This window comes from Geospiza fortis, unplaced genomic scaffold (genome assembly GCF_000277835.1).
Source record: "Geospiza fortis unplaced genomic scaffold, GeoFor_1.0 scaffold186, whole genome shotgun sequence".
Lineage (NCBI taxonomy): Eukaryota > Metazoa > Chordata > Aves > Passeriformes > Thraupidae > Geospiza > Geospiza fortis.
In genome coordinates this window covers 5,263,106-5,285,610 of record NW_005054331.1, presented here as the reverse complement: position 1 = coordinate 5,285,610, position 22,505 = coordinate 5,263,106, and the positions used below count along the sequence as shown (strand labels likewise).

The window sequence follows — 22,505 nt, the reverse complement described above, 5'->3', positions numbered from 1 at the left end:
CGACCACCATTATAACAGAAAAACAAAATGTGGAATAAGCTTGGCAGTGCCTGTGGTGTTTAAAGATCTGTATTACCTTCAAATTGAGAACAGTTTTTGAAATAATTTAGTCATTGAGACCTGTCTGCTGATCTCTTATGTGTGCAGTCCCTCAAGACACATGCCTTGTTCTCTCCCGTTGTTCAACAGCTCTGTGAAGTCAAAGAAAATTGCTTTGTGTGGTTTGATATAGCTAATAAGGCAGTCAGAGTGCTGAGGACCTTGAAACGACCCAAAGAACTTTAGCTTGGCTTAAAAATCTCTCGATAAATGATCTTGTTGATGGGGAAGCATTATGAAAAAAAGCAAGTTCACTGAAGTGCATTACTTGAGTAATGTTTAAAGCAGCTGTGGTTCATTCACGTGTTTCACATAGTTAAATACAGAGATAAACTGTGCACCCTTCTGTTTAACACTCAGTGTAAACTGAATACATAACTAAGTCTCCTGCATGCCTCAGGCATTTCTCTGTGTGCTGCATTATCTCAGCTTCGCTCGTGCTTCTCTAGATTTAGTCTGAAAGGACAGCACATAGCAGGGTGGTTTGTGGGACCACAGCTTGTGCCTGCTGCTGAGCTGCAGGGTCTGCAGCAGCCCTGTGAGCTGCCTCTCAGAGGAAGGCCTCCATCTGCTCCATGTCATAGCCCATCACTCTGGAGATGTGGGCAGCAAAGAGGTTATTGATGTTCAACAGTATCAGATAGCACAGAGACATCTAACAGAGGAAACGTGGATGGATTCGTCTGCACGTGGATGGGCAGATAATGGATGGGTAGGCATGGATACTGGAATAATGACAGCATGTTGCTGTACCATATTTTGGGATACTGCATCTAAGAGATGTCGCAGGGGAGTTGCTGGGGTTTGGGTTTTGTTTGTTCTCATGAATTGTAGCTCTTAGTGCTACCACTTAAGCTGAGGTAGTTGTTCATTTAAGATGCAGCATTTCCAGGTTTTTTGGGGACTATTACTTTTTCTAGGTTGACTGAGAACTTCCTCTCAGCTGAAGGGTGTTGACACACGGTGGTCCTAAATATAGTGGGAAGTACTGTTTTCTGAGAGGGAATGGAGGCAGCTCTGGAGTATGAAACCACATGTACAGTCTGGAAGAGTTATGTAAGGACACTGCTGTTTGCAGAGCAGAGGCTTTGCTGCTACAATTAGTGCTGCTATACACTCTATACTACAGCCATTGTAGCCATTAAAGAATACCATTGAAATATGTTATTTTTCCCACTAATACTTAAAATTTCCAACTCGCTGCTTCTGCTCTCCCTCTTTTCCTGAGAGCAGTGGCTTTGTATGAGCCAAGGACAGAGAGAAATACAAATGAGGAGTAGTTGCTGTAAATTTGAGGCAACTTTTTGGCAGTGTTCTGGGAGTTTGGATAAGCATGAGGTGGGTGAACGTATCCACTGATGGACTCTGTGCCGCAAAGATTTTGTGTCTGATAAAAAAAAGTAATACAACTCCAGGGTAAAAGTTTGTCCACCCAGTGTTTTTTACACAAGGATGATTCTATATAATAACACAAACTGTATGAGATACTTGTAGATTACCTGTGAGTGTGAATCTACACATACAGGTAACCAAGGGCAACCCTCAAACCACTGCTGAAATGCAAGGATGGATTTATTTCATTGCCTTGCTAACCACACCAGGTGACAGAGGGACAGGGACATGGCTCCATTCTAGCTGGCAGGAGGGGAGGGGAGGGCTTCTGTCTCTCTATAACACAAGGTCTCCCCCGTGTCTGTGAGAGTGTGTTGTCTCTCCACAGGACTTCCACTTCTCAAAACAGGCAGAGGATGAACAACATTCAGCATAATAAATGGAGTTTTCCCACACCAACAATTTTAGCATTCCCAGCTGCAAGGTCACTTTGAGAGAAACTATTCCCTCCTCTCTGCCAAATCTTGCAGTTTTAAGCCTTTCCTAGCAACACCGTTAAAGGCATGGTTAATAGATTTAAAAGTTGTAACATTTACTCATCCTACAATTCCTTTTTTCCCTTCTTGCCTGCTCTAAGCATTCACTGGCTCTTTGTCACTCTTTTCCTCATCATCCCACAAATCACTTTAATCCTCATCACTCACTGTTTGCATGCACCTTCTCCAGTCTTCTCATCCCCTTCCCTTTTTTCTTCCTGCTCTTCTGCCTTCTCCTAATTTCATTTTTGTTTCCTCTTTACTCATGTTTGAGTCTGGTTTTTTTTTCAGTTTTTCACACCTATAAATGCTCTAGTTTCTTCCTTCATTTTACAGTGTTTTTCCTCTGATCTCACCTCTCATTTTCTCTGCTGATTGTTTGCCTTGACAGTTCCCTGTCTGCTCAGCCTAGTCTAGAGGACTAACTTGTTAGAAGGTTTAAAGAGAAAATGGCTTCAATCTGAATGGATGTTCATGTAATGTTTGCCATGTGCTCTTTTAATGATGTACTTTTGATATTATTTCAGGTCTTAAAAATTAGCTTGATTGGCCACCGGAAGCGTGTTCTGGCATCTTTGGGAGACAGGCTTCACGAAGATCCTCCTCAGAAACCACCTCGGTCAATAACCCTCAGGGTGAGTCTCCATGAAAATTTGATTGCATTTCTTGACAAGTCAGCAAGGGTTTAATAACCTTCACATGAAAACAATGGCTGCTTTGAGTGGGGTTCAACTTACCTCCCTAAAGAGTTGTACATTATGCACACCTTAGGCTGACCTGCTCTGCCACACCTCCCCGTATGGCCAGCAGAGATATATTGACATTTTTACAGGGTCATCCTGTGTGACCTGTTTCAGATGCCTGCCTTAGGATGAGATAAGTAGAATCTTAGCAGTATCAGCTTATCTTTGCTAAGGAAACTAGCTCGGGACCAGGGATGTAAAAGATGCATGTCTTCATTTGCCCACAGGATTCCCAGCCCAGCTGATCAATACTGCAGGAGAGTTACCATTTTTCTTTCATGTTTTCAAATGTTTGCACTTTTCAGACATATGCTTTAAGCTTTCTTTAATGGGAACGTCTTGAAAGTGTTGAGATAAAAATGGCATTAAGGTGTCTCTGTATATCAAAAGTTTCATCGTGTTTTTAATTTTCATTTGTATTCCCTCTTTCAGAAACCTTGTTGCAATGTCCCTGGGGTTTTTCCACACTTGACCACATTTAATCTCCTCTCATTACACTACCTTCGCTCGGTTTCTCCAATCCAATGCCTTTGCTTACTGTTGTCTGCTGTTCTTACCAAGTTGTGGTCTGATGGCCACTTCTTACTGGGTTCTCTCCAGCAGAGTTCATAGCAACATTTTTATTTTGATATTTTAGGTCACACCTTTCGTATTTGATTGGATCCTATTATTTCCATGGGGCTGCATTTCTGACAGGAATCTTGTTTGGTATTAAATTTCAAAATGTCAGAGGGTGTCTGTGCTCCCTAGTGAAATTTCCTGGTGTAAAGAGAAATACAGAAAGACAGAATGAGGGCTTATTTTTAAGTGTTTCTAAAATTTCTGTGACCAGCCTGTTTTCACCCTGCTTATTCTCAGATGCCCCATACAGACATTTTAGATCCAAGCCCTTAATTCAAGTTATTCCCAATGCCATATTTAAAAAGGTCTGACAAATCTGTAATGTGCTCTAAGGCACATTGCATAAATGTGTGGATGTTTTTCTTGTATTTTATTTTTATGTATTTTGTGAATGATTCCTGATGCATGGCAGGTGTTAAAACACTCCAAGGAAACAGACATAGATAAAAAGGCAGACTTTTTTGCTGAATGCCTTCAATACACTGGACTGGATAACTAATTCCTACTCAGCAAGTGGGAAGGTTTCCACAGTCCACCTTCTTGGTCAGGACTGTATATTCTCAGTTAATATGGAAGAGAAAACTGGATGTCCTCCATCTGTAGTCAAAATGATAAAAAGTAGTCTGCTGCTGCACAGCTAGAGTTACTGATGCGGGCCAGTGCTAAATGTCATTTATCACCTCTTGGAATTGGAGTCTTCACAGAGAATCCTAAAGAGGAGGACATGAATTTGGAATGAAGTTTTTCTTTCCCATCAACTGCTACTATGCCATTTCACACAAAACAAAGACATAGTGTTTAGTTTATAGTCTGCAATAATTTGTATTTTGAAAATTGGCTTAAATAAACTGTCCGCTGCTGCTGTAAGATTGATTTATATGGAATCACTGAACAGTTTGGATTAGAAGGGACCTTAAAGATCATTGAGTTTCAACCCTCTTTGCAATGGGCAGGAGCACTAGATAAGGCTGCTCTACATCAGTAGAAGAGGTAGTTTCTTATTTAAAGTCTACTTTTAAGTTGTCAAGCTCAAGCTAAGCAATTCTAATGCTTCATCTTTTTTGACTGTTTTTGTATTAGCTTTTAAAATATTTCAAAGTAGGAGGTTAAATATTGATAAAAAGCAAAAATTCCTTAAAATCTTAAAAATATCCACAACATATGTTATTCTCTGTTGTGTGTTACTGTGTACTAAGGAAACACTATTTTGATTTCAAATATACTATATTCAAATATATATGTGTTATATATATATATTGCATATATATACACACAGACACTATGCAAATATACTTTTCTATACACAAAAGTATAGAAATTGCTGGATCTTGGGTTACCTAGGCAATCTTGCTTTCTTTCCTTGAATGCATCTTTTCCTTGAGTAATCTTTAATTACAGGACCAGTTTCCATGTTCTTCATGGGAGCCCTTCCTCACCCAGTCAGCACAGAAGGCTGGAATTTTAGCTAAAGGACTAACAATTTTGGCAGAAAATTTGGAGAAGAAGTATTGCAATAGTAATGATATTTTAACACAAGAATTAGTTCAGTGGAGAGAATTCCTGGTTTTAGGTTAGACAAACATCTGTGGGACATGAAGTGTGCTCAGGCACCTTGGGAAAGGATCTCTTAAGCTCCCTTCCAGCCCTGACCTCTGTGGTTCCAGGTGTACATGAGCAGCAGGTCTGAGAGGGGATGAGGCAGATTTTATAGTGAAATATGCGATCAGACACCCCTGCAGGTCATGTGTCCTTGCACTCGCTGGGTAGAAACACGATATGAGTTCCTGGTGACTAACAGCAGCGTGGTGCTGAGGCCACGGGAGCACCTGCAAGGGTGTCCGTGCCTGGTCTGCAGCTTTGTTTAAGGAGCTGAAAAGCTGGGTATGGAGTGAGGAAGAGGAATGAAGGAAGAATGGGAGACAGGCTCATGATTAAAGGAATAGCTGTACCTATGAACTGTCGACTTATACCTGTTTTTGCCACAAAAAACTCAGATAATTCATGGTAAGTTATTTAATTAATTGCCTCCTAAACAGACACTAATTGTATGTTACTGACAATCTGCATATTTGATTGGAGCCTTGAGTCTGATTTATACAAGTGCTGAGTACACAGTGCTGAAAATTAGATCAACAGATGTGGAGTTTGGAACTCAAGAACCTGGGAAATGGAGCAATAGATGTTGTAATTGAGTGACTGGTATTTTCTAACCTTTCTTGTCTGTGTGTCTCTGGTCACCCACACTAAACTAGTGATTATGAAATGCCAGAAGTCACAGGTGAAAATTAATTGATTGACATTTGTAAAGCACTTATGAGCATCATGACTGCAATGATATTAATCATGTTATCTTCAGAGCAGGATTTAGAAAGGGTTTAGGAGAGAGGTTTGGGGCCATGAAACGAGGCAAGAATAAAGTACTGACTACATGGTAACTAATGATAACACGGTGCTGAGTAGATGACAACACACTGCACAGTTGAGGATCCATCTGTGCTGTGAAGGACAACTTTGAGAAAATAGCATAGAATTGTACAATGACATACTGTTCCATAATGCAGAGGCACAGTAATTCTCTTATTTCTTGAGTCGGTAGTTCTTGCCTGTATTGCCTTGCCAGCAATCTTCCAATATAGATCTCAGAGTGAATTTCCTCCTCATAAGCAGTTTGATAAAATATGGAAAGCTCGATGAGGGCTGGAATCTCTCTGTTCATCTGTCACTTTGATACACTGGTGGCCCTGCAACAGTGGGTGAATCCTGATCCAGAGCAAAGAGGGGTTACCCTCCTGACTGAAGCAGCAGGTAGCACTCACTAAAGAAGATCTTGTTTGGTGCCCATGTACTCAGGTTATTTTCAGAGCAGCAGTGTGTGCACCATGTTTTTAGGCCCAGGGAGGGTGGGTTTTGAGGTTATGCCTCACCAAACCTACTGAGTATGTGCAGAACACAGCTTTCCAGAAGCTTTTAACTGGGCCAAATGTAGGTGGATTTTTGTGAAGGAGGGAAAAGATTATTCCTAAGAGGAAAATACTCTTTTCTTTGCCCTGGGAAATGTCAAGTGCTTGTCTCAGATCATAGGAAAGCCTGAGAATTTTTTTAAAAAATTAAAATCCCAGTTAATTAAAAATTCCTAAAGAGCTATATTTTCCTAACATTTTTCTTGTTGGCAACATGAAAAATACTAATCCATTACTGTGATTGCAAGGACTAATGTGACATAGACTCCTACACTTCAAATATTGACATCAGGCATTACTATGACTTGAACTTTCCATTTGGAAGAGATTAGAACTCTCTAATTTCTTACACCAGATCTTGTTTCTTAACAGCATGGAGTAAAGTACCTTGATGCTTTTCAGAACTGGGCTTGCTTCAGTGTAATAATGCATGAATCATCCACTTTAATTCTCTCTTTAAATAAAAAGGCAGAACTTTTTTACCTTCCACACTGGAGCAGGTTTTTTCTTGCTCCACCATCTTCAGGTCCCCTCTTGTTGCTGAGTACTGAAATAGAGCATTGCAGCAGCAGGTGGTTTAGGGAAGATCTGCACTGAGCAAACCTGCTCCTGGGTACGTTCTGCACAGTACCATACATCCTGGGAGAGGAGCATTTCCCATTCAGTTGCTGTGAGAGTGTTTCCCTGCTCACACTGGGCAGTGCTGGTGCAGACTGGACAGTGCACTGTAGCTCCCTGCTCCTGCTGAGGGAGCTCCAAGAGAGTGTGGGACACTGGACCTGGACACCAGTGTTTGTTGCTGGTTGAACAAGTAGCGTGCATGAGACTGGGTGTTTCCAAACATACAGCACCATGTCTGGCTGTGGGCAGTGTGGTGGCAGATCCTGGTGAAATGTACACCAGGAGGACCTGTTAATTTATTAGGTAGCATTTATGTATCAATTCTCTGTGGTATTGGCACACTGACTGATACAAGGGTACTGTCCAGTAGAGGTAAGGAGAAAAGCCAGGTAAAATGTTTGTGCTCTGATGCCTTCATGCGTTCCAGGAATTGGTATTTAGCTTAATCTGATATCTGGTGCTTCAAGTTAAAATGGACGTTCTGCAAAACCTATAAAAATTGCAACAAAATGTCTATACTGTGTAAATGGACATGCTTTTTTTTTCCAGCAAGAGGTGTTGCTAGTGTTCAAATCACTTTCACTGCTCAGAAGTGGTGAGAATGTATTTCATCTTACAAATAGCTAATCCTAAATAATGGCTTTATTTGGGCCTTGACAAGAAGTAGCTCACTGTTTCATCTCTAGGAGAGAGTATATATTACACAAGGAGCTTTTGGGGAGGAAATTTGCCACTAGTTCATGTAATCAATGAACTATTTTTCCTTCTATGTGGGCTCTGCACTTTAGGTAGCAAATCTCAAAAGTTCATCCACAATAACCTCTACTGCAGGAATTGTCCCATAATTTTTTTAGTGTGAGCAATTCAAATGCACTTTTAAATGTGTGATTTGAAGTCAGCAGTATGCTGTTCTTCTTATGCTGCATTTTTCTTTCTCTGTCCAGGAACCCAGTGGTAACCACACTCCTCCTCAGTTGTCTCCATCACTTAGCCAAAGCACTTTCACTACTGGTGGCTCCCTGGACGTTCCTCACATTATCATGCAGGGCGATGCAAGGAGAAGAAGAAATGAAAACTATTTTGATGATATTCCCCGGTCAAAGCTGGAGAGGCAGATGGCACAGGTAGGACTAAAACCGGTGCCGTTAAAAGGCTGGGCCTTGCTGCTCTTGGTCACAGGACTAATCCTGACCACAGCAGTGGGTTGTATATGAAGGCTGAGTTGTAAATAATGAACGTTGACAATTTTTCCAAGCTGTCTGTTCCAGCTCTCTATATTTCAAGTAGTGTAAAGTGATGTGTTGGTGTACAGTCTCTCCTCAGAGGTAGAGGTTTGAGGGTGTTTAGATGCATGGAGGCTGAGATGAAAGTGGCTTCTGTGCACCAGAGTGTGCAGTCTTCCCCCAGCACTGACTCTGCCCCTCATTTTCATAATAAGGTGCAGATTCCTGAAATTCTGAGCAACCTAGATAAAATAAGCTTGCATCAGTTCACTGCTGGAAACTCAGAGGACTTGAAGGGTGATGATTGCTGCATTTATTAATGGGAAGGGTCAGCATTCTGCAAAACTGTGATCTGGGGACATATTTTGATTATCTAAAAATAAGATTTAACTATGAAAAAAATTATTTGAACAGCACTAGACTCAACTGGGTGTTAAATCAAGCTGTTCATGAAAGAAAGCTTAAGGTAGCCTCCATGTCTAAATTTTTTTCATCCAACCACTGAAAGAGTACTGATAACTTTAAATTAAGCATATGCTGAGTGATGCCACAGAACCATAGAACCATGTAGGATGGAAAAGACCCTTAAGGTCTTCAACTCCAACCCTTAACTCAGCACTGCCGTGTTAACCACTAAACCATGTCCCAAAGAGCCACATCTACATGTTGTTTGAACAATTCCAGGGATGGTGATTGAACCACTTCCCTGGACAGCTAACTCCCAATGTCTGACCACCCCATTCAGTGAAGAAATTTTTGTCTAATATTCAATCTAAAGCACAGTAAATTATGCGTGGACAGTGTTGGTGAAAATGCTTTAGAATGAGCTCAACTGGTTTTCATTGATACCTATGATGATGAAAGACAGCCATGTCTTATGCTGCATGCTGGAAACAAGACTTTGATTTGCTGTCAGAAGCAGATGGGCAGCCAGGGCAGTTCCTGGAGCAATTCATTCCACGAAGGACCAGGTTGCTGCATGCTTCCCTGCATGAGGCTTCCCAGCAGTGGCTCTGCCTGCCACAACCCAGAATAGAGCCTCTGTCCAAAATTCAGCCTCAAAATGGAAACAGCTATGCAAATAACTGTATGATAATGAACAAAAGGCTGCAGTCTGTCAGCTAATTACATGAACAAGAAGTAATTAAATAAAAACAAACAAAACAAGGTGCTGCCATTACCTGGGAACACAGAAGCAAATTGAATTCCATTTGTTCAGAGGACATGTCTAAGGAAGTGAAATTGCATTTGGTTGCGTGCGGCTGTTGCCTTGCCCTTTTTTAATGCAATTTTCCGCAATAAAATTTTCTTGTACAGAATTAAGGAGAAAGTTGCTGAGTGAATGAGCTTGTTTTCAAACCAAAGTCTGCTGGGCTTTGTGGCAAGATTATGGTTGAGCTGAAGTCCAGCAAAGAAAAGACAGGTTCTTAACATGAAAATATTTCTTGAAGGTCATGAAATTTAGGTGTTTGAGCATAAAATGCACACTTACTTGTGGCTGAATACACTGGTTTGTCTAATTAGTTCATTTTATCACTTTGCTACAAATCCCTATACTTGCTACCTCTTTTACGCACTAGCATTGAAGACAAAAAATAAAACAAAACAAAACAAAAAATCACCCCTATGCTAACAATTCCTTCTGACTCCATTTCACTACTTTGTTTTACTGATATTCCCAAGAGGTATGGCATACTCTAATAAATGACACCTGGGGATTTTCTTTGTGTTGTTGAATACTGCATTTCCAGAAGGACTGATTATATCACATGTCCAAAGAGAAAACTGAAGTTATTTCTTACACCACTCCAAACTCCTGTACAACCAATTAAGTGCTTAAGGGATTTTTTTTTGTTGTTGATGGGGTTTTTTGGGAGTTTTGATTGGGTGGGTGGGTGAGCGGATGATTGGTTTTTGGGATTGTATTTTTTTTTTTTTGCTTGTGGTTTTTGGGAGTTTTTTGTTGGGTTTTTTTCTGTTGTTGTTGTGGGTGTGTACCCACTGAACGGATGACTTCAGTGCCTTCTCTCTAATTTTAACCATTGAATATAGCTTTGGGACTCCAAAGGGGAAAATGGATTCAGATTAAATCCATAAAACGTGGTTTGTGTTGTTCCCTGAACTCCAATCTGTTTGAAGTCTTTTTCAGCTCTGCCCCCAAATTCTGCATTCCTGATGTATGTAAAATTCCCTTTGACTTTAATGGGAAAGTCAATGACTCCCTCTGGTGATCATTCTCAATAAATTGGATTCACCCCATTAAGAGGCTAATCAGGGATTTCTTCAACCATTCTAGCCCAAAAATAGATTCTTAAATTTATTTTGTGCAATGTGTGCTCTGCCAAAATGAACTATATTTCCTTCAGTCTTTTCCCCCAAAGCCTCTTTGAAATTAAAAGTAAAATAATTGTTTCTGCAAAGCAAAGGAGATCCAGCTGATTCTTTACATAAACCTTCTGCTCTGTGTGTTGTGGGGTTTTTTGGGTTTTTCTTTCATCTAGCAACTTTCTCCTTGCAGTTTGCTGGTTCTTTTGGCTTGTGTCAGATCAGCAGCAGTTTCTGAACTGATACCAGTCCAGCTTCCCAGCTACAATACTTTTCACATACAGAATGATCTAGAGGGATTATTTTAATTGCTTTGAGAATGTTCTTTTGTCTTAACCCTTTCTTTGCTAGGCTGTTTGCATGCTGCTGTATGAATCTGCATGTGTACTGGATGCTATAGTTCACAAATGTGCATAAATGGATGCTGTGGTGTTTTGGAAGTTTTAGGTATGTTCTGGATGATGAGATTAGTGGGTGTTTTTATGGCTTGAAGAGAGAGGCCAACATGGTCTTGTGAAGTTATTTATTGTATTGCTTTCATGAACTTGATTTTATTTTAAAAATGTTAGAATGAGACTATCTTATCCTTAATTTAAAATATAAAATCTGAAGATGTTTTGATGAAACTGGATATTTCCATCTTTACTATGGCCTGTGTTTCTACTAAACCGTTACAGGGAGTCATCAATCATGTTGATCTTTGCATCAATCAACCAATATTTCTTAAACAATGAGCACAGCAGCTTAAATCTGTTTTCCTTTGATGTGCTAGATGTGTTTAAACAGTTCTCCAAACCATAATCAAATCTGCTTGTAAGTAATACAACTCTTTGTTTCCTGGAGGAAGCACTGATTTAAATTTACTTAATGTGGGTGGTTTTGTCTCAAGGCCAGCATGTACCTTCATTTACAGTTCCCTAGCAGACTATTTGTGCCCTAAGGGGAAAATTATAATATAAACAATGAGTCTAACCAATTTAGATTCCCCAATGGAATAGGTTTGGTCATCCAACTCCCCCATTGATCATCCAGCTCTGAAAGTCTGTGATGTCTGGTTGTATAAATCATAACTGCCAAAATGGTAATACAGAAGGTTGTGAGATGGTTTGTTTTCCAAAGAAAAAGGAGAAAAAAAATCTAGGAAGAAATTAGTAGTCTGAGTCATCATTAGCTGTGGATGTTGAATTTTGAGCCTGCAAACTGTAGGTTAGTATGATCAAATTAACGTAGTTTAAAATAGCTGAGGTTGTTCTTAAGATTGCCTAAACCTTTAAAATAGAACTGAAATCATGCAGGCAAAGCTTGAGTACTTCGGAACCAAAATCGATAGGAGGAGGAGTCCCATTGAAGGGATTGGGCTCTTCATTCACCCCTGAAATAGGTGCAGGGAAGAACTTTGGAGGTTGAAAGCAATCATAGCCATGTTCATTAAAAGACATCAGTCAAAACATCACCTTTGTAGGATTTGCAATTCTCCAGGCAGGAGAGAAGCTTTAGGTACCAGCTGCAAGCATATTCCAGACTGCCAGCCCCAAGGCACTGGCTATTTGTTGCACCAGCCAGTGATGTATGGTGCTTTTAGCCACCCTGGCCCATAAGACCTCTTGCCGTGGCGCTCTGCACCCTGCCATGAGCCAGGAGGGAGGAACAAAACCATCTTTCCCATGGCAGGCATGCAGGGAGGTGCAGGAAGCACCCCTGCCCATGGCACTCCTTGCAGAAGGAGAGCTGGGGCAGGTGTCCCCTGATGCTGTCACACGCCCTGAACCTGCGGCACAGCCCGAGCAGGGAGAGGTCTGTCCTCTTGGGGGGCAGTGGGCAGGAGCCTCTCTGGGGACAGCTCCAGCCTGTGTCTGCCTCTGGCAGGACAGACTGGGAGTGAGTCAGAGTAAGCTTTCCACTAGGGTAAACCCAGTCATGGCCCATATGGGGGCATCCCAGAGGGCTGTCATGGAAGGAAGAGATCTTTTAAAATCCGAGAGAGTTGAAAAATTCCTTCACAAAGGCTGACAGGAGAAGTTCTTTCCCAGAGCTGCTGAACTCAGACTTAATTTTGAAAGCCTTTCCGGGTGCTTCAGTCACATAGTCGGAGGGCTCTTGGTTTTTTTAAAATGTTTTTTTAATTTTAATTTTTTTTTTGCTAAAATGCAAGATGGCTTCAAATGGTCGTTGTAATGACTGCATAGTAAGTGTGAAGTAAATCTGTCCTGATTGTTGGGATTCTGCCTTTTAACATTATTTTGTAAGATACAATAATTCATTGCTGGGTTAGTATTGATATGCAGGGGACAATAATTTAAATGGATTTAGTACAACAGATTCTTTACCTATAGAAGAGGAGAGATGTCATGAAAACAAAAAAAAAACAGAATTAGCAAAGGCAGGTTTGTATTAAAATTGTGAAATAATTTTGCTTCTTTCTGAAATAATACTTTCAACTCAGCAATGTCTTCCAAATACTTCACAGATATTAATGCATTTGTATTTCCACTGCACTGTGGGGCTGTGATTTAAAATCATATTTTCTGTTTTTCAGCTAGGAAAACTGACATACAGGGATGTTGCAGGTTGAGTAAGATGATATAGAAAGTTTGAAGGAACCTAAAATAGTCATCTTTAGTTTTGTAACTTTAAACCACAGTATGACTATTTTTTTTACTTGTTTCATGTTTGTTTTCTTTTCTCCTCCGCTTTTGAAGGATTTAAATATTACTGTGAATGAGGAAAAATATGCCCAAGAGAATACTGGTATGTTAAATGAGATTTTCTAAGAAGCAGTGAAGTATAGTTGAAATTACTCATGAAATAGCAGAATTCTTTACTAGTTGATTTATGAAGCAATAAATACAGAAATATGGTCATCTAGATTCATTCTCTTGTTACTTCTTAGGCTACTTATTTCCTTTTTATAAGCATAAAATAGTTTATGCTGGGAGGATAAATAGACAGCTATCTAAAAGTAAAATCCAAACAAAATTCTCTAAGGTTCATATTTTAGGTGCATTACAGTTTTAATATGAAAAGATGACTGAACTGTGATGACCTTCAATTTAACATCAAAAGAAGAGTGCTTAACTACATCTACTGCTGGCAGTTGTATTTGTAATTCACACAGATGCAAACACCATAGATGGCTGTATCTTGATCTGTAAATTTCAGCCCATTTTCTTCCATAGATCCCTTGAGAATTGTGTATTTCATAGAATCATAGACCATCACTGAGTTGGATCACCTAGTTCCAACCTCCCTGCTCTGAGCAGGGACACCTCCCACTAGAGCAGGTTTCTCAAAGCCCCATCCAACATGGCCTTGAGCACTTCCATGGATGGGGCATCCAACGCTTCTCTGGGCAATGAACAAGTAAACTGATAAAGGCATTGTAAGAAGTTTCTTAATTTCTGCCTGAATAGAGAGAGAGAATTTTTTCAAGAATGTTACAGAAGCTAATATTTTAGGACTGAATTCATGTGAGGTGGATCGTACCTACAAGCTGCTTCAGCAAATGGAATTGAGGAAGCCTCTGCAATATTCAGCATTAATGATCCAAACTTTAGCTGTTAATAGCACACCAGGAAGAGGACAAACGTTCTTATCAATTTACTGCTTTTCACACTCGAGGTCTACATTGAAATTACTTTTTGAAAACTGAATTTTAATACCTAACATTTACATTTTTGATCTGCTGGAAAAAAGCTGTGCTTAGAGTTTGTGGGGTGCTTTTCTGAAGGAGCATTTTTGTTGTTTGGTGGAATTTTTTTGCATATAGGTCAATACCTATAGTTTGATAAACTTCATTGGTGTTTGTCCAGAAGTTTGTATCCTCTCTACAAGGCTAAGAGGCTGGGATACACTGGAAGCTGGCAGCACTAGCAGAAGGGGTATTGTCAATGAGAAGGAGCTCACCCATCACCCACTCACCCACTTCTTGCCTGCAAGAGAGCCAGTCCTAGGGGCCCAGTTGTTGTCTGGAAATTTTCATGTAAAGTATTTTCAGGAGCAGCAGAAGAAGTACACCACTGCAAAGCGTGCAATTCTTCTAATAAGAAGTGATATTTTGAGTTTCTGCTTCTCTAAAAGAAATACAAATTTCAAATTTCACTGTAAATCTCTGAAGTTTTTCTTTTTTTTTTTTTTTTTGGAAGGAGAATTTGCAGTTATTTCTGCTAGTAAGGCAAGCTCTCCCCAGAACTTTGAGAACATTCAGGGATGCAGCATCTACTTTTATTAAATACCTGAGGTTTTTCATATGGGAGAAGTAAATTCATCAAAGGGCCACCAAGATGGTTGGGACCTAAAGTAGTTGCCCTCTGAAGAGAGTCTGAACAACCAGGGCTGGCTGGAGAAGACATGGCTTTGGGTACTAAAACTGAAAGAGGACTCTGAATGCCACGAGGAACTTTCTCCCCATATGGACAGGAAAGCAGGGGCACATGTTGTTCACAGTCTGTGCTTGAGGTTTGCAAGACATGACAGGATGAAGCCCTGAGAAATCTGGTCTTATCTCACAGCTGCTTCTGCTTTGAACTGCAGTTGGAGTGGAGCTTTCCTGAGCTTCCTTGCAGCATAAATTATCCTGTGATTTATATTCTTATTCTTTTGAAAGACTGCTCTATCTAATTTGAAGTATGCTAAAACTTTCAGATCTTTTTTGACTTCCCCTAACCTAAATCACTTTGCTAATTTATTTGCTATTGTATTTCTCTGTGTAATCCTACTAAATTTCATCTGACTGATCTGTAGGTCATCAGGCCTGTTTTCAGTTCTTACCCCATTCTGAGAAGTCCCTCACTTCAGGATCCTCCTTAGAGAGCACTGGCACTCCTCCAAGCCACAGCATGGAGCAGGTCCTTGAAGATTGCCTCAACATGTTCAGTCCATTTGTGCTTAAATACCAATAATCATCCTCGAAACACGCTGCATCAGGAGTCACACAGTGTCCAAGTCTTGCTGTACTTCTCTTTGCTGCTGCTGATTTAATTGGCCAGTTTTCCAACATAGGAAGGAAATTTGATCTCAAATGATTCATACTGAAGGACCTCATTGTGAACATCTTGAATTTTTCTTGGTGCATAGAAACTGTCTTGGTAGCACATGGCAGGCAGTATTACACTTTTTCTTTGTTATTCTCAATAATGTATGCATAGATATAAATATACACATGCATACTTATATTCCTGAGTGTTTATTTCAGATGGCCAGGAGCAATGTCAGAAGGTCATAAAAACCAGGAGATGGTGACTGGATTTTTAAACTTTTCTAGACTTACTGGTCCCTGCAGTTAGGCTGGCTGTAACCTTCTGAACCTTCCTTTTCTCCCATCTTAAATACTCTTTTAGCCCTTCTTTGGTCCTTCAGTATCTTCTGTGACTTTTCAAGGATAGTTACTCCTAATTTAGGTAAATCTTTAACATCTCCTAACGTGCCATTGAGTGAAACTCATTGAGCTGTAGTGAATACATCTGGACTGCCTTCCACCCAGCTCCTGCTCTTCCTGTGTGTGCTGTCCAGGTATTCTTTTCTGCCACTTTCCTCTCCTTAGAAAGTATATGATTTCTATGATCAGTCTTATAGTTACTTTCTTTCTTCAGGTTATCAGCCATGTTTTCCTAGTCTATAAGGAGGAAGCCTAAAGTTTTCCCTGGATAATTCTTTTCACTTTTTCTTTGCCCCTCCTGCTTGTCAGAGCTGTGTTCCACTGTGATTAGACAGGGCAACCTTTTATGCATGGGACTCCACAAAAAGGATATGATAGCAGAGTCTTGCTGTGACATTACTTGTAAGCATTTATCTTTTGAGAAGTTTTAAGATAATGGCATATTTGATACTAATCAGGCAGTAGATGATGCTGTTGTTTTGCTCTTCTTTGCCATATTACTTAGGAAAATATTATTTGTTAAACTCTTTCACAGGACCTCTGTGTCAGTGGTATTGGGTGCCCAAGTGTATTTGTGTTTATTTTGGTGAAAGTGTATGCACAGATTGAATTCTTTAGGGTTTTTTGAGAGCATATGTTTTGGGAGCTGAAAGTTGTGAGTGTTTGAAGCCTAATCCGCATTCTTCTTTCTACTGCCTATTTTTGGCCTCCGATAATCACTTAACCTTTTTCCTTGCCTTGGTTCCTTCCCCTCCACCACAGGAATATGCAACTTTAGGTACTTCTCCTGTGTATTTCGTTAAAAATTTTAAGTACTTTGAAGATATAAACTATCTATATAGTAAATGCTAAATATTTCTACAATGGTGCAAGGAAAAGGTTGATTTCTGAATTTGAATTCATTACCATCCATAAATTAATGTTCCATCTGCACTGCATTTCAGTACCTTAGTCATTCAAACATTATTGAAAGCAAAACTGAGTAATGAGTTTTGCACTGCTCTCCTTCTGACTGGGCATTTGTGGAGTTGTGGGAAATTCTCAGTCTCTGCTGGTCTGCTTGATTTGTTGTTGATTGTATTTAAAGATGGTTTCACTTAAGCCTAAATCCTTCAAACCTGTAATTCTGGAGGTAAATCTTTTTGTTGGGGGAAGTTCACTTGAACAGTTCTTGAAGCAGAGACTTGCACCCAAAACTTGTATTCTTCCATTTGGGAAAAGGTGGGCTGGAGAGGGAGGGGTCAGATGGGCACCATTGACATCTGTAAGAGAGGATTCATTCACTGCCCTCTTTTTAAGTGGAGCGACTCGAAGCCTGGGCACACACATGCTGCAGGGTTCCCTGTCCCTGAGTTAGCACTGGGGCAGCTGAAGGACTGAGCTGGCTGAGGCCCCATGCCAGTCCCCAAAGGCAAGTCCTTGAGAGGGGTAGGATTTAAGAGCACACTTTTGTCTCAAGAATATCATGGTGCTGAGAAGTGGCTGCACAATGTGGCAGCATCAAGGCAACCCCTTGCCAGCTCTGGGGAGAAATAAAACATCTGCCAGCATGCAGTATCCTGCTGCATCCCCTCCTGCTTTTGGTACCTTGATGTGTACAAATAGCAGTGCTGTCAGTTTTCTTCACTACCTTGATGACCAGATGTTTGGGCATGCTGCACCAGCATGGAAATGCCTTCTCTTTGCTCTTCTCTTGCAAAGCAGAGGCACAATCTTCTGACATGGACTCCTATTCAGGAATCTTTCCCACCTGAGGCAAACAGATACAGGCATCACAGCAATGGGGTATGGCCAGAACATCCTGAAGTCAATTTTCTTAACATACACAGAAAAAGTCATTGGTAACCACTAGTGCAGTGTCCTAAGGATGAAGAAGCTGCAGCAGTGTTTTGCTGCAGAAGAAGCTGCAGCAGTGTTTCGCTGCTGATCTTGCACTGAGACTATGTGTTCATTACATGGAGGACGACTAGTTTGTAGCAAGTTGCAGGGGATGAGATAGAAGACTGAAAAGAAGTCAAGTTTTAATTAGCTAATGCTATCAAAATGTAGAGCTCTGCACATCAGGAAAGAGAAGCAAAGAACGTCGAAAACAAGATGAGGGAGGTGGAATTAACCACATCTGTGAAAGTATTAAAATGACTGAAGCTGAAGGAAGGGATGTGTGCTCATGCATTTCAGATGATGAAGAAATTAAGGGACAATTAACAACATTAGACAGCCACCAGGCTGTCTGATGCCAGGCTTCCCTGACAGCATATAGAAGTGGTAACTTGTTCTGTCATCAGCAAGAGTGCAGGCTACAGAAGGTAAGAGCAAGAGTCATATTTTAAGAAGACTTGCACTTCTTCGGGTTGATTTGAGCATTAGTGCTAATTTCCTGCTGCTGCTGCTGCTGCTGACAAGAACCAGCAATGCACGTTCTTGATGTTGTTAAATTACCGAAATATTAATTGTTATCTCTTCTGGATGCTGCAGTTGCATTTTTCATGTCTGTTTATTGCCTTTTGTTGCTGCCAGCTGAAGATAGCGTGGGCAGATCCTATGTCTGATGCTTTGTTTTAGTTGCCTGGCTACTGTAAAATGTTATCTTAGCTTTTGCTGAGGTGCCACAGATGCTTTATTGATGATTGCCCAAACAAGGAAATATATAAAAGATGCTGGTGAATGCTGTGCTTGCCTAGTTCTGCTTTTGCTAGAGATGCTACAATGTGCTTACTTTGCTTTGCTACAACAGATTCTCTGTACAATAATGTAGAGGGTAGGCTGAAACCTTTCGTCTACACACTGGGGTCATGGTCAGTGCCAAAGGTAATATTATCTGTCTCTTAGTATGCAAAGGGACTGTTGTTGGAAGGAGATGGTGGGCAGCTGCCTCACTAAAATTGCAATGCATTCATTTCTGGTAATTGTTATAAAGAAAATGTATTTTTCCTGTTAATCGTGTTGCCAGATTTTTCCCTTCTTTTGTCCCTGTGAATGTCTCCAACAGAGAGAGATTTAAGTCTCAAAACTTACTTGGGATGTTGACTTCAAACTTCTTCCCTGCCAAAAACTGAAAGTAACCAATATTTCTTCTGCTGTAGGCAGTTTCTATTTATGCTTGCATAACTTTATCTCTACATCATTAGCGCTTCTGACTAAATTGTGTTCTTGTACTCACAGCCTGAAACCTCTTCTAAAGTCTCTGAATACGCTATGTTTCTTTTCTGTCAGTCCAAAAATATTTTGTCAGCCAATAAATAATAGAATTACTTTTTACAACTGTTTTACTTCCTTCTTTAGTATTATTGCAAGCCTTTTCCTAATTATTCATGCCTTTTGGCAGTTGCAGTGCATTAATATTTACAAGATGAGATACAGTTTTCTGTTTATATTAGCAGTCTTCGGTCTGTGAGATCTGGACCAACCAGAATGCAGGATATCCTTTCTCCTCGATCCATCAGGTCCATAATGTAAGATACAGCGATGAATGGCTGTGTTGTCCCTCTCTGGATGTACAGTCTGTTGCTGTGGTGTTATCTCGGGTGTCATGTCGCTGAAATGACGGAGCAGTCCATACCTTGTGGGCCCCGTGCGGGGCCGTGTGTGCGCGCATCCGTCTGTCCGTGTGTCCTGCCGTGTGGTTGCCATGTGTCGGCTCCGTGTGTGCGTGCGAGCGGGATGGGGACACTGCCACCAGCCGGCTCGCCCAGGGCAGCTTTGGATTCTGTTCCTCATGTTTCTGTTCGCTCTCTCTTCCGAAGCAGGAAACCGTGTAAACAGCTGGGTTTGCACAGTTTGGCCCCCGCCGTGTGTCGTGCTGCCCTCCCTGTGTCAGTCTGGAGGCTTTGCCCAGCTGAGGTTGCACACTGCCTTGGCAGAGGCACTTTGGGGGAGTTGGACTCATGGTGCCCTGAGTTTTTGTCACTTCTGTGGCAGTCACGAGTGCTGCGCACGTGAGAGCAAACCTGGTGATCCACACTGCAGTGTGGTAAGGACGGCAGCCAGCTGTTCAGCAGAGTACTCGAGAGCAGCTGTAGGTTTCTCCTCATTCTGTCATGCCTGCTTGGAACATTTCTGCTAGAGAGGGGTCATTTTGGCCACCGAGCATCAGAAGTTTTTTAAATCTGAAGTACACCATGAACCTGTTTCCATTATTTCAAAGCCAAGCATTTTAGGAGCTAAAAAAATTGTCTGCCTCTAGGAATTAAAACACAAGCAAATAATGAGGATTCGACTGGTCTGCAGAACATTAAAAATTTTTACAGGAAAGAATTATAAATTTTTCAGCCAGAACTGTTTTATCCAAGTGTGCTCCAATTTGTTGTTGTCATGGTGACTAATACACGTTACCATAACCAGGCATAAGGCTTAACAGGTGAAAAGTTATAAGATGTGCTCCTTGTTAAAAATAACTACATTCAAACCACTCAAAACCAGGCCTTCTTGGCTTTTTCTTCCATTTAGCACGGAGGATTTTTAACATGACATTTTTATAAAAAGACGAGGGAGGTGTTAGATTTTTATAGATTTATTGAGGTTACTTCTTATCTGCAACTATCTCTGTATCCAGGTGCCTTTAATATGAGTCAAATACGCTTCTCGGAGAGAATGGATGAGATAGGAAAATGTGCAGCAGTTGTAGAAAAAATTGTAGAGAAAAATAATAGCTGTAGTCTATTTCTCTAGCTCATTTGAAATCAAGCATCCAGCCCTTTCCAGAGCACTGAGAACTGCGTATCTGCCCATTTTTGGGGTTAGAAAACACTGCAAGAGCACAAGGTATTGGTCTCTAAGGCTATTAAAAGTTGTCATTGTAAAAGGATTGAATCCTTACCACTCTGACACCTGCCTTGAGACCATTTTCTGATTATAAATTATTTATCTGCAAAATGTGGAGCAAAAGATTTTCTTTTTCAAGTTAGCTGAGGCCAAAGAGAGGAAAGGTGCTGGTTAAAGTCATAAGGAGGTTAGAATACTAAACCACAGCAGTACAGAAAAATCCATGTGATAAATTGCACAGCTGTCTGATGAGCTGTAAAGTTAGATGAGGAAGAAATTATCTCTTGCCTTTCTACTTCATCAGAGAGATAAATATCTCCATCCGTATATTGTGTCATAAAAAATACATAAGCTTAAATGTTTGATTATTTCTTATAATTGCAAATTAAATATTCAAACCAGAAAATCCTTATCCTATCATATCTATTTTTAAAACTTAAATCAAACATTATAGTTGGTCTTGCACTGCAATTTATTAATGTTTCTGTACTGCTTGAAAAGTCTATTAGGTGCTTATGAAGGACTTGAATCTCAATATATCACCCATAAATTGTTCCACATCAACTCCTCAGATTTAGGACAATTAGCAATTAATATTTTTCCCCCCCGACTTGAGCCTTGTGATTTCAAGTCTTCTCTAGGTCAAAGATGGTCCTATTTTGTATTTTCCCTGATGCTAGCTGTCATCTTCACATCCTAAATCTCAGAATTTCACTATCTGACTAGAGCCAGTCAACTGGCTGAGAAACTCCCTTTACTCTTGGTGAGGTTTTTAGACACGGAATTATGAATGTATTTAGCTCTCTAAATCTTGTTTAAAAGTGTTTCTTCCCTAAATAAAATAAAATTTAAAAATTAAAAAAGAAAAAAAAAAGAGGAAAGGAAAGGAAATTGCGTGGGGAATATGTAATAGGGATTACACTTCTAAACATCTTCATGGATCTGGGCTTTGGAGACTACCCTGTTACAACTCAGTCTAAATAGGTTATGAATACTAACAGTAGTACTGTTTAAAAGTCTAAGGAGTTTGGTAAGAAACAAAAGGAAAGGAAACCGGGAGCCACTTCTGCTGAATATTAGAAAACACAAATGGTACAACTTTCAAAGAAAATTTTGGCTATGTAATATCTTCTCCATCCATCATAATAATCTGTATCTATGTGTTTCATTTTATAAACTTTTTATAGATTTGCTGAGGTTACTTCTACAAGACACGTGGAAGTACATGATAGGCCTCCAGGGGCAGTGGTCTGTCAGGAACAGCAGAAATCCTGAATGTCTGCATTCCCCTAACCTCAACTCTATTACATGTTTAGAACATCCTAGAGATATGTATAGCAATCTTGGCAATTCTGTTTTGTTTAATTTAAAAGGAGTAGGTACTAAGATTTGTATTTATAGAGCATTCAATGGATACAAACATGGTCTCCACATGGTCCCACTCTAAGTGTCTGATACGCAAGTTTTATTAGCCTGGTTGCAGATTATTTCTCATGTCTTTATCAAATTGAGCCAAAACAAGAGGTAATGATTGTTCCCCTTTTTCTGCCCTTTATTTACAGACAGAGACAATGCAGTTCTCTATGCTTTTCATACTTAATGTGCAAAAGGGAAACAAACTGTAAAATTATGTACTCACTTTACTGCTTATGTACCCTGCTTAATTTGGCAGTGCTGTCCCTTTCCTGCATGTGAGGGAAGCCACCTGCTGAGCAGTGCAACAGAAAGGTTTGGAGCACTACCCCTGGTCACTTGTTTGGTAGGAGTTCTGGTAGGAGTTTGGTAGGATTTCTGGTCCTGCCTCATGGCCATCCCTGTGCTTTCTTGGTAGAGAAACCAGTGGTCAAAAGATGCATTTTGTGGCTTTTCTGTCCTGAGTTTACTCCCTGTTCACATAGGAACCTTTTGCT

The 22,505-nt window shown here is 40.4% G+C and overlaps 1 protein-coding gene across 6 annotated transcripts in view; it reads left to right on the top strand.

The window, feature by feature from the left end:
• The window catches only part of ANKS1B (ankyrin repeat and sterile alpha motif domain containing 1B), a 409,286-nt gene that overhangs the window by 355,720 nt on the left and 31,061 nt on the right, over positions 1–22,505 (top strand). For 4 of the 6 annotated variants that reach the window (XM_031057572.1, XM_031057571.1, XM_031057573.1 and 1 more), the window contains 2 exons: positions 2,495–2,602; positions 7,857–8,036. In XM_031057572.1, coding sequence (XP_030913432.1) covers positions 2,495–2,602; positions 7,857–8,036 — 288 coding nt within the window. Of the gene's footprint in view, positions 1–2,494; positions 2,603–7,856; positions 8,037–19,211; positions 19,287–22,505 lie in introns of all 6 variants that reach the window. The other 2 variants (XM_031057575.1, XM_031057576.1) reach the window with 2 other exon arrangements.